At 35.7% G+C, this 11,468-nt stretch overlaps 1 protein-coding gene across 1 annotated transcript; it reads left to right on the top strand.

Annotated features, from left to right (window-relative positions):
• Nucleotides 1–2,361: 2,361 nt before the first annotated feature.
• Nucleotides 2,362–3,484, top strand: LOC126594872 (protein MIZU-KUSSEI 1-like). Its single transcript, XM_050261132.1, has one exon. The coding sequence runs from the start codon at nucleotides 2,604–2,606 to the stop codon at nucleotides 3,399–3,401; it is 798 nt and encodes a 265-aa protein (XP_050117089.1). The 5' UTR covers nucleotides 2,362–2,603; the 3' UTR covers nucleotides 3,402–3,484.
• Nucleotides 3,485–11,468: the final 7,984 nt, after the last annotated feature.

Raw genomic sequence — 11,468 nt, 5'->3', positions numbered from 1 at the left:
ACCCATATTTCACATGTCACATTTTAGGTTTAGTTTTGGCACTGATGAACCACATGATAATGGCCAAGTAGAAACTGAAATGTCCATGTAAGTCTTCTTGGTCCAGAAAGAATGGACTAACATAAAGAGGCACTCAAATGTGGTCTTCTATTAAGTTTTAACAAGCCTGGAATATGATTTTATTGTTCCTTAAGCATAAACAATTATTTATGATTAACTATAATTACAGTTTGACATAGCGAAAATCCAAAGAATTTATACACAATTTTATGATTTGTCTACAAAAAGTACATATAAGGTAACTACTTTTGAAAAAAAGTTTTGGTCTCTCTCTTTCATTCAAATTTGAGAATCACTGCAAGGTAACAGATAATCCAAAACTTAAAGATAGCCAGAATAATCTCATAAAACTACTGTTTGTGAACAATGTCTGCAACTCACAGACCAGTCATTCTATTGAACCAGAGAGAGAAATTAACAGATATTCAGATGCAAACATAAAAAACAAGGGAAAACAGAAGATAACAAATTGGAACACAAAACATTACAGGGCTAATGGTGGCTCCTGGGTACGTGTGTTGGTGCATTGTTACACGTGGTGGGGGCATGAAAGGACTAAATGGCCAGTACGGTGGTGTGGCCTTAACTGTTTCCAATGCAATAGTGAGTCATTCCCATTCCATGTCTACACCATACCACACAGTCACACACCCCTTATTTCATGGGAATAATTTTTGCTCTCTAATCTGATTTATTATTATTAGATGAATTTTGATTTAATTTAATGATAATTAATGAGATGATAAGTTAAATGCACTCTATTTTATGCATGCATGTAGGCATTTTAGACAATTAACAATTTAATACATGTGTAGAAACCTTTTTATTTTTTCATATAACAATTTACTTTATATACGTGATGGATTGAAATTTATATGCAACAGATAATGATTCCTTAGCCCTAGTGAATTGTGCAATTTGATTGTCAAATAAAGGCTCTAGACTGCTTGAGCTTGATTCAACAATATTTTATAACAATCACACTCACAAAATCCATATATCACACATAATCTCAAATTTCACATCTTAATTTAATTTGATTTCATCTAACTGCTACAGTAAGGAGACGACTGGGGGGGGGGGGGGGGGTTTAGACATACTGGTTTACTTCTGGGAAGCGACTGGATTAGTGGAAACTGCAGGCCCTGCTTCCCCCCGATTTATCAAGGTTTCCCTTGTTTCCGATTCGGGAAAATGTTCTAAGAGGATGCACACACCAAACTAATCCTCCGTAAAAGAGGACCTTATATATAAGCAACCAAGTAGTGTTCTTTGTACACCCATTGCCTTCACATGACAGATATATTTTTGCTCACCACTCTCAAGTGATGGTAATGTTTATTACCTTATTTATCATTGTTAGATAAGTCTAAATTTCGATATCTGTGTAGTGGATAGTCAAAATTTTCAAAATTTGAACTAATCCAACTGTAATAAATATAACAGTATTATCACCACTTGAGAGTAGTGAGCAAAAATACACTCTTCACATGACAAAGAATTAGCACAAGGCATTGTCTCCTCTGCTTCCACCATCAAATTATATCTCAATCATCTTTCCATCCCTCTCCAAGTTCACTTTTCACCTATTCATCTCTCTCTCTCTCTCTCTCTCTCTCTCATATTCTCGAGTGGTGAGCGAAAATGCATATTCCCATGACAAAGAATTTGAGCATTGTCTCCTCTGCTTCCACCATCAAATTATATCAATCATTTTTCCATCAATTGTCCACCCTTGCCTTCCATGACAGAAATATTCTATTTATTATTGTTAGATGTGTCTAAATTTTAAAATCTGTGTAATAAACAGATAAAAATATCAAAATTTAAACTAATTCAACTATAATAAATATAGAGGCGCAAAAAATTATATCAATCATCTTTCCATGGAGGCAGATTATCTACCGTCCCACTTCCCGTGTCCTTCTGTTTGTGTGATCACGGTTAAGCCACATCAACAGAATAGTAATATAAAAGGTTGACATGGCTTAACTGTGACTACAAAAAAAAGGAGGGCACGGAAAATGGAAGGGCAAATAACCTACCTCCTCTTTCCATCCCTCTATAATTTCACTTTACACCTATTCCTCTCTCTCATATTCTCAAGTAGTGAGCAAAAAATGAACCCTTCACATGACAAAGAGTTAGCACAAGGCTTTGTCTACTCTGCTTCTACCATCAAATTATATCAATCATCTCTCCATTAATTGTCCATTTCCATCCCTCCCCAAATTCACCTTTCACCTATTCTTCTCTCTCTTTCTCTCTCTCTCTCTCTCTCTCTCTCTCTCTCTCTCTCTCTCATATTTCCTTTTAGTTACAGTTAGGTGGGGACTGCTCACCTTCTTTTTGTCAGGATTCTCTAAAGTTAGCCACATATCATGACAGACAGTGTTACAAGCAAACAATAAAATCACACACAACACAATCACAATCTTCCATCGTTTTTACTCTCCTCTTCTCTCCCATCACTCCCTCTGAGTCAAACCAACCAAATTTATTAGTGTTCCTCTGTTTCACTACTCTCTTCCAAAACTTCCCAGATGAGGACAATCATGGCAGCAAAGACCCTTCACGACTCATCACTCTCTTTCTCCAGGAGGTACTTCCACTGGAAAAAGAAATCTGAGGACGAGGAGGACGACGACCAGGAAATCTTAAACTTCAGCCACTTGCATTTCTCGGAAGAATCATCGGAGAAAGAAAATCACGAGGAGCTCAGAATCCCAGTCGCCCAGGCAGAAACTGCAGTAATCCCACCAAAGAAACACTCTTTAATGTCGGTCTCCAAGCTCCGCTCGGCTCTCACGGTGTTTGGAAAGAGCCACCGCTCCCACCGCCCCGTACTCGGCCGCAGAGTGATGGGCACTCTGTTCGGCTACCGCCGTGGACACGTCCACCTGGCATTTCAAGACGAGCCCAAGTCGGCGCCCGCCTTCCTGATCGAGCTGGCGACGCCGACGAGCGTTCTGGTGCGAGAAATGGCATCTGGGTTGGTGCGGATAGCGCTGGAGACGGAGAAGAAAGCGGAGAAGAAGGGTTTTAAGTTACTGGAGGAGCCGCTGTGGAGGACTTACTGCAACGGGAAGAAATGCGGGTTTGCTATGAAGCGGGAGTGCGGCGGTGAGGAGTGGAAGGTGTTGAAAGCTCTGGAGGCGATTTCAATGGGGGCGGGAGTTCTGCCGGCGAGTGACGACGGCGTTGGGGCGGAGGGGGAGCTCATGTACATGAGAGCTAAGTTTGAGAGGGTTGCGGGGTCCAAGGACTCTGAGGCATTTTACATGATGAACCCTGATGGCTCTGGGGGTCCTGAGCTTAGCATTTATTTGCTTAGAGTTTAGCTTAATTAATTAGGCTCGATTAATCCATATTCTGCTTAATTTTGTGATTGAGTTATGAAAATTTGGAGGTTGGGTTTTTCTCCCATGCATCTCTCTCTCTCTCTCTCTCTCTCTCTCTTTTTCAAATTTTGGAGCTAATTAAGAATGTGGGATTGTGGGTTTTTATGTATAGGTGTTATGCTTTATTACTTATTAGAAAGAAGCTCATGGTCTTTCAAGTTTGAATTTTTTTTCGTATTCTTCAAAATAAAAAACCAGCTCATGTTGACGTAAGTTCTAATGGAGTTGACGAAAATAACTATAGTTGAACGTTTTAATGAGTTAAGCGACCAATGATCATGAATTTTTAATTAAAAAATGATTACTCTGGTTAGGTTAAAATTAATGGATCATTGTTATAATTTCTTCTTTATGTAAACTACGAGAGCAAGATCTGAATTCCCGTGTGGAGTTAGAAGCATAGTAACTTATTTGACTAAGTTCAGGTCCGCTATAATTTTGAGCGTTAAAAATCTTTGACATTAGATTGTGTTAATGTTGGAAACTTAGAATTCAACCCTTTCAATTTTGGGAGTTAATTACCACTACCGCACTACGTAGTCTCTCTCAATCTAAGAAAGTGATACAAAGGAAAGAGACTTTGCCGCTTTGGGATGCTTATGCAGGCTGCAGCTCTCTTTGTACCTCTTTCATAGTGCATGATGGGAAAATCAGATGATCATGGGAACTTTTGTGTAATTATATGAATGGAAAGTTTTACTTTGCAGTTCGTATCATGAATCCAGGATAATCATGGGATTCTGAAAAAAAGATAGCGTAGTGATTTAGTTTTCACTCTTATTTGCACGTCTTCAGCTTCTCTTTATGCGCTTTTCCCTTGTACAAGTTATATTAGTCTATTAATCCTCCGGTTTATTCAACCATGCAGCTAGAAAGAAAAAAATGAAAGAATGCGGGAAGTGCGAAAATCACTTTGTAAAGATACAAGTTATCACTACCCATGACTAACAAGCAATGTTATTTGCAATTACTGCATCAGGGCTATGGAACTAATTATAAAACCAACTGATTAATTAAGTCATCGGATCATGTTAATTATATTCAACACGCAATGACAATCTCCTTTATTTAATTGGCTGCAAAAGCATGGATTAATATAGGTACTAATTAGGTTAACAAACTCTGTCCCAGTCTCATTCTGTGTCTATATCTCTCTGTCTCTATCTCGTTGGAAATTTGAAAGAAAAAAGGAGAAGGTAATTTTTCTTTTAGGGGTTGTTGGTTACAGGCAGGGCAAACAAATCCATTGGGATTCCCCTCAGCAAGCTTAATTGGTCAGGGACCGTTTGGTTGGAACTCAATTATTTTCAAAAGATATTGCTCCTCGTTTGTCTCATGCTGAAAAAACTGCCATCTCTGTCTTTCCCTTTATTGTCACCCTGCAGCGTGCCTACTCAGTTCATGACTTCTGCAGCAGCAGCGGCCTAACCTAAATAAGCTCTTTTATTTATCAGTTTCACCAAAGTTGTGAAGCAAAATAAAAGTCTCTGGTGATAGCTTAGGGTGAGATTTCCATGAAATGCGTATCAGTGTATAGAATGCACTAATGTTTGTAGGGTGAGATCTTTAAAATTTGTTGGTGCACAACAATGTTTTAGAAAACGCGCCTAGGCAACTTTGGAGGCGGGGCGGTGGTGGAACCGCCTTTGCCTAGTAGAAGGCTTAAACTTACCTAGATTTGTCGAGGTGCGCTTGCATTTGCCTGGGCGTTCCCAAGACCCTTCATCGATCCACTACCCGATTCTCCCATTCACAATTCATCCAATCCCTAATTCCTCAAACCCTAATAGTGTGTTTATGTATCCGTAATCGAAATCAAAATAAGGAGCTGAATTCCGATTACGGAGTATTGAACTGTTTACTAATTTTGGAGGAATCAAAAGTGTGGTGGGGCCCATACGAAAGAGGGATTCCAACTCCCTAAATTGGAGGAATTGAACTCCCTACATAGACGTGGTATTCGAGTTCCAAGAGAGTGAGGTAACGGGAATGCATTTTTCCTGCCTATTATGCCCTCTGATTGTTTTTAAACTTTCAAGTTTGTCACTCAACTTACCGCTCCCCATTGCTCCCTACGCACTATTCCTTCATGCGGCACACCTCACATTCCAGTTCCATCTCCCCATGCGACCTTCACTATCCAACCAACTAGCTCACCCCCGTGCAACCTTCACTACCCAACCCACCAGCTCAAGAACCCCATCCACGTATCCCGAAACCGAATTCAAAAATCAATCACCAAAACCCTGAAAATAAACAATTCAAACCAGACCCAAACCCAAACCCACAAATGCAGGGAAGCAACCACTCAAAAACCCAAAAAATTATGAAATACTGTGCAAGGAGAAGAGGTGGCGCCTATGGGGTAGGGTGATGGGGAAGATGGAGGTGAGGGCAGGGATAAATGATACGAATAATTGCAGGGAGAGAGGAGTGTTCTATTCAACTGGGTTTGAATAAGGGCATTATTGATATCACGGGTCTCCTTGAGGAAGAAAAGAGAATCCTGGCTTTGGTAAAAAGCACAGTCAGGGAATGATGAGAATCGCAGAGATTTTCTGATAAATTTGTATACAAAATTTAATTTTTTGAAGAAGGGCATTATAGTAGTCACACTAATTTTCATTATGATTCAGGTGAATTAGTAAGCAACTTATATGAATTCAATACTATTTTTTATTCTGATTCCAAAATATTTAATTAAACAACTTCAACATGAATCCGATTCTAACTCCTACTCATTTCAATTCCTCATCAATTCAATTTCTCATGTTTTGATTCTGGGTTTGAAATGATCCATGTAAAGGAACCAGGACAACCTAATAAAAAAAAAGATAGTAAACAACTTCAACATAAATCTGATTCTAACTCCTCCTCAATTTAATTTCTCCTGTTTTGATTCCGGTTACGTATACGGGCCATAAATTCTCCCCAATCACATGTTTCAATTTTACCCCAATTTCATATCTCAATTTGTTCCAAATTCAAGTTTGATTTAGTATTCTAATTTTAATTGGTTCACTAGTCAATACGATTGCTTAAACGATAGCTTAATTTGCTTTCCAAAGTAGTATATTATACATAATATATATATATATATATATATATATATATATATATATATATATATATATATATATATATATATATATATATATAACTTAGATCCCATTAGAACTTCACCTCACACCTCACACCTGAAATCTCAAGACTTTCGTCTAAGTGAGATTATCTATAAAACGCCTCGTAATTAAAATAGTGTTTCAAAACCATCTAGACTCGTGCACTATCGTTTGTTATATCTACAGTATATCAGAGTTGAGATGAATTACTGTTTAAACGGCTAGATGGAGATTCTCATTAGTCAGTTGTCATACTAAAACTTTTCGATGGAAGAAGGAAAACAGAAAAGTGGAAAGCCTGTTTCCGATATCTCTGTTGGTGCTTCCACAAGGCCAAACCAGATAAACAGACAGATGGGAAAGTAGAAATTATTATTTTTTGGTTTGTAACTTTTGTTTTTGCATATGCATATGCACTTAATTTGATGGGGTTTGGTCCAAATCGATCATTTTTAAACATTAAAAAGGACAATGTTGGAACTTTGGGACATTCAAACTTGTCTCTCTATTTGACCCCAAAAAAAAAAAAAAAAAAAACCTTGTTTCTCTATATATGTATAGAGAGATTATATTCACACACCTCAAATTACTTCTATCACATCTTTTTAATTTTTTTTAATATTCTACACATCACTAACATTTGATAGAAAAATATTAAAAAATAAAAAAGTTGTGGGGAAGTAATTTGGAGTGTGTGAATATAATATTTCATACGTATATATATGTGAGTGGGGCAAATGTTATGTGGTGGACTTGAACAATTAAAAGTGTAGTGTTACATTTACCATTTATTTGTATAACTAGTTGTATCATTTATCTAATAGAGACACGGTCCACAAAATACATATGGGTCTTATTTCTTTTAGAAAGATGATACAAGTGACGGTAGAAATAAATGATAATAATAATATTTTGCAATTAAAAACCCTCCCAAATCATATGTTGGCTTTGTTGGTCTTTACCAATGAGCTTCAATCCATTTGAACAAAGGACTGTGGGCTGCCGAACCAACACAACCCAAGTTTGAAGTCTTCAGGGGCCTGACTCAACCTACTATGTGTGCAGGTTAAGCTTGGGCTAAGCTTGGTGAACCAACCCATTTTCATTTTGGATTGGGTAAAATGAATAATTGTCATTATACCACTGTTAGATCAACTCTAATAGTGGGCTAAAAGTCAAATTACCCCCCAAAATTTCCTCCCAAACTCAATCCAACTCAAGAGAAAATTTTGGACTAAATGCTAAAAGCTAAATCAAGGCCAGATTCCCCCCAAAATTTAGCCTATAAATTGGAATTTAAATTTTTTTAGATTAAAATGTTCATAAAATTAATTTACGATAGTCTACATATTTATTTAAAAAATAATAATTTAACAAAAAAAATAGCCTAAGTTCATTCTTTAATAATCCCGGGCTAAAATTTTAGAGTAGAACGGATGGAGCAGAAAATCTGTTTCTGGACTAAAAGCTAAATTTTCCGGGCTAAATTTGGCTTTTAGCCCAACCATTGGAGATAGTCTTATGGTTTTAGTTTTTAACAAATGATATTTTAAACTAATATAATTTACGAACAAAGAGTAGACCTGAGTGAGTCTAATCAAACTGGTTGAAGTAATGTGTTCCACCGTCTACACCTAAATTTAAACTATCTTCTTCATAGTTATTTAGTGTATGTTATATTATTTCTCAAAACAAAAACTACGAACATAAGAATACAGACTCAAGTGCAAGAGAATGAACACGCTAGTCAACTAGCCTAATCCATATTGCTTATGTCTTTAGTGATATCATAAATTATGATAATGTCAACCGTAATGTACCGTTGCAGAGAATGAAATTAGGAAAAATCCAATGACCAAATTTAAGCCACAGACAACAATCCCATCACACCAAGAGAATCAAATGAAAAACTTGTCACCGCTTGCGTTTTGTTTTGGCAATTATCAAACGGCAACAGCTGCATGCCAATTTTATCCAACTGTACCTGATTTGCTCTCCCCATGTCTGATAAGATAGTAGCTGGCTCCTGCATGCTCCAGTACATTATGTCAAAACTCCAAGACAACCTACGAATACTTTAGCGAAGATACTTGGCTCTTTCGCTTGGGATTTTATGGAAGTAATCGTTTTTCTTTACTTGCTAATTACAATTTGATGTGGTTGAAAATTGTTACGCTTCTATTTGAACAGTGTACTGTGCACACGCACTTTGAATTTGTTCTTGTCGGTAAAACACATGCACTTGACTTCTTAACTTTATTTTTAAACACAATCTTCTCTCTTTTACTTTATTTTTTAGTCTTTAATCATAAGTAAATTTGTGTACACATTTCAAACTTTGATGATCTGCAAGTAAACAATATATGGTTTTCTTTCTTTTGATAAGAAGAATGGCATGGACTCATAGCTCGTGGCTGTTGCGTTGAATATCATTCGTGAGCCGAACGCGCACATGTAATTCAAGTCTTCAAATATGTAAGAAATTAAGAGCAAATAATAAACAACAATATGTTCACATACCGCTATATATATCTATCTGTCTTTCTTCCAAGTGCAGACTTTCCATGCTGCCCCCATATGATACTAAACTTAAAAATTATAAATACAAATGAAGCATTCCGATCAAAAGTCGTGGCATGCAGTAGTAGTTTGTATTATAAACAGAATAATGCTTGTGTCCGTTTAGTAGGAACTTTCTTGTAATCTTATTTATGATTAACGAATATTTATTGTCCGAACATCATAATCAGAATAGTTCATTTTCTTTATCATTGCCTAAGCATCATATATGCAAATATTTGTTTAATTTGAAAATATTTTAGCCATTTATATGCATAAAACAAATAGATGATTTATCATGAGGACGCTACTTGTTATCAAACCTGTTGATTGGTTTAACACTTATGGAACTAAACTATTTTCATATTGAATGATTTTTTGTAGATATGATCTTTAGATGATGATAAAGAGAATGAACGGTTCCGATTATGATATTCGGATGATAACGGTTCATTAATCGTAGTGAAGAGACAAGTAAGTCCCTCCATGGGAGGACACAAGCATATTACCCTTAAAAATAAGGATAATACTTGCATTCCCCCACTTGCAAATAACGTATTGTTACCGTTAAAACTTCATAATCGAAACCATTCACTCCTAATCTTCATTTAAAGATCACCTCTACAAAAAAAATATTCAAATCGGAGAATTTTTAGCATCTACACCATTGATATATTTTGATACATAGGGATTGCTAAACGATCTCTAATTTGAATGATTTTTTGAATGAATCATATTTAAATGATAATTAAGAGATTGAACAGTTCCGATTATGAAGTTTTTACGATGAAGATAATTCATTATTTGTAAGTGGAAGAATGAGCTCATTCGAAAAAGGAGAATACAAGCATTATCCTAAATAAAAATAATATTATACGTTCGATAAATTAATTTCATCTTTTGTATAAAAACAGAAAGGCCTTGCTGTCCTTCAGATTGGCGGTGTTTAGGATAAAATCATTATTCATGGAAGTCCCATGTCCTCAAAGTCAAACACGAGTTGCTTCATCATACGAAAAAAAGGAGAAAAAGCATAGAAGTTTATACAAGTGCATGCAGATTTGCACAAAATGAAAAGATACTGTCAATTGCCCAATGTAACTTTAAATTAATCTGCTTAAACTTTAAATAAAAGTGCTTTTCCTTTTCTCTTTACAAAAAGATAATGCTTGTGTCCATCCTTTGAAGGGATGAGCTCATCTCCTTTATCAAAATTTATAATTGGAACAGTTCAATTTTTTTATTTTTATTCAAATATCACTATAAAAGAACAAATTAATTTGAATCAGAGATCGTTTAGTCATTGAAATGTTTAGAGCAAATCAACGATATAAGTATCAAGTAACATATTTATGATGAACTCTTCATTTATTTGATATTTTTGAATGATTAAATAATTTTTTATTCGAATGATTTTTGGTGAGAGTGATCTTCAAATGATGAAGAAGAATTTAAACTATCCCAATCGTCGAGTTTATATGCTCAAAATACATTAGTCGTAAATAAAAGGACATGTGCATCCCCTTATGTGGATGCAAGTATTATCCCTACACAAATATCTTGCAAATGAAATGTTAAAACTAATCGCGCACTAGTTATAATATTCAAATATGAAGAGTTTTGATTTTGCTGCCGAGAAAGTTCCTCTCATTGAGATACAATCAGAATACCTTTCCTCATGCAGAGAGAAAGTTCCTCACCATTTTTACGGTCCAACTTGCATGCAACTTTATCCCTTTACTCCCACAATTTTCACTTTTGAGTGTGAATGTCAATGCCCTATTACTTTGTCAACTCTCTAAACCTCGTGGTTAGATTGGAAACTAAGAAAAGAAAAAACACCGTACAACGAACTCCACATGAGGTGAAACCAGGAAACAAATCCCAATGAGTTTATGAATTTTCGCAGCAGATTTTGATATTAACTGCTCCTCAAGAAAACAATATGACCATGAAAACCGTCAATGACAATAGTTTGCTTTCTTGAGATTTGGATTTCACGTATAAATTCGAGAATGGTGAGGAATGCACACCTTTCCAAGCTCATTTTGCCAATCACAAGTCAAGGAACTAATACTCTTTAATTAATGGTCTCAATACAACAACTTGTGATATTTGTTTTCAAATTAAAATAACGAGAATCTTATCTCGTAAAAAGCAAGAATATGTATGGTAAATGAATAGTGTTTAAATTTTGATGAATGATCTAACAGTTCAAACAATGTTTATTTTTGATAATTTTGTTATCATACAATTGTTTTCAAATAAGTCCATTTAATGATCTAAAATATTACAATAAATCTTCTAATCGATAATTGGGTCAAAG

This window comes from Malus sylvestris, chromosome 13 (assembly GCF_916048215.2).
Source record: "Malus sylvestris chromosome 13, drMalSylv7.2, whole genome shotgun sequence".
NCBI lineage: Eukaryota > Viridiplantae > Streptophyta > Magnoliopsida > Rosales > Rosaceae > Malus > Malus sylvestris.
The sequence above is the reverse complement of the archived record's forward strand: the minus strand, read 5'-3'. Positions and strand labels throughout refer to the sequence as shown.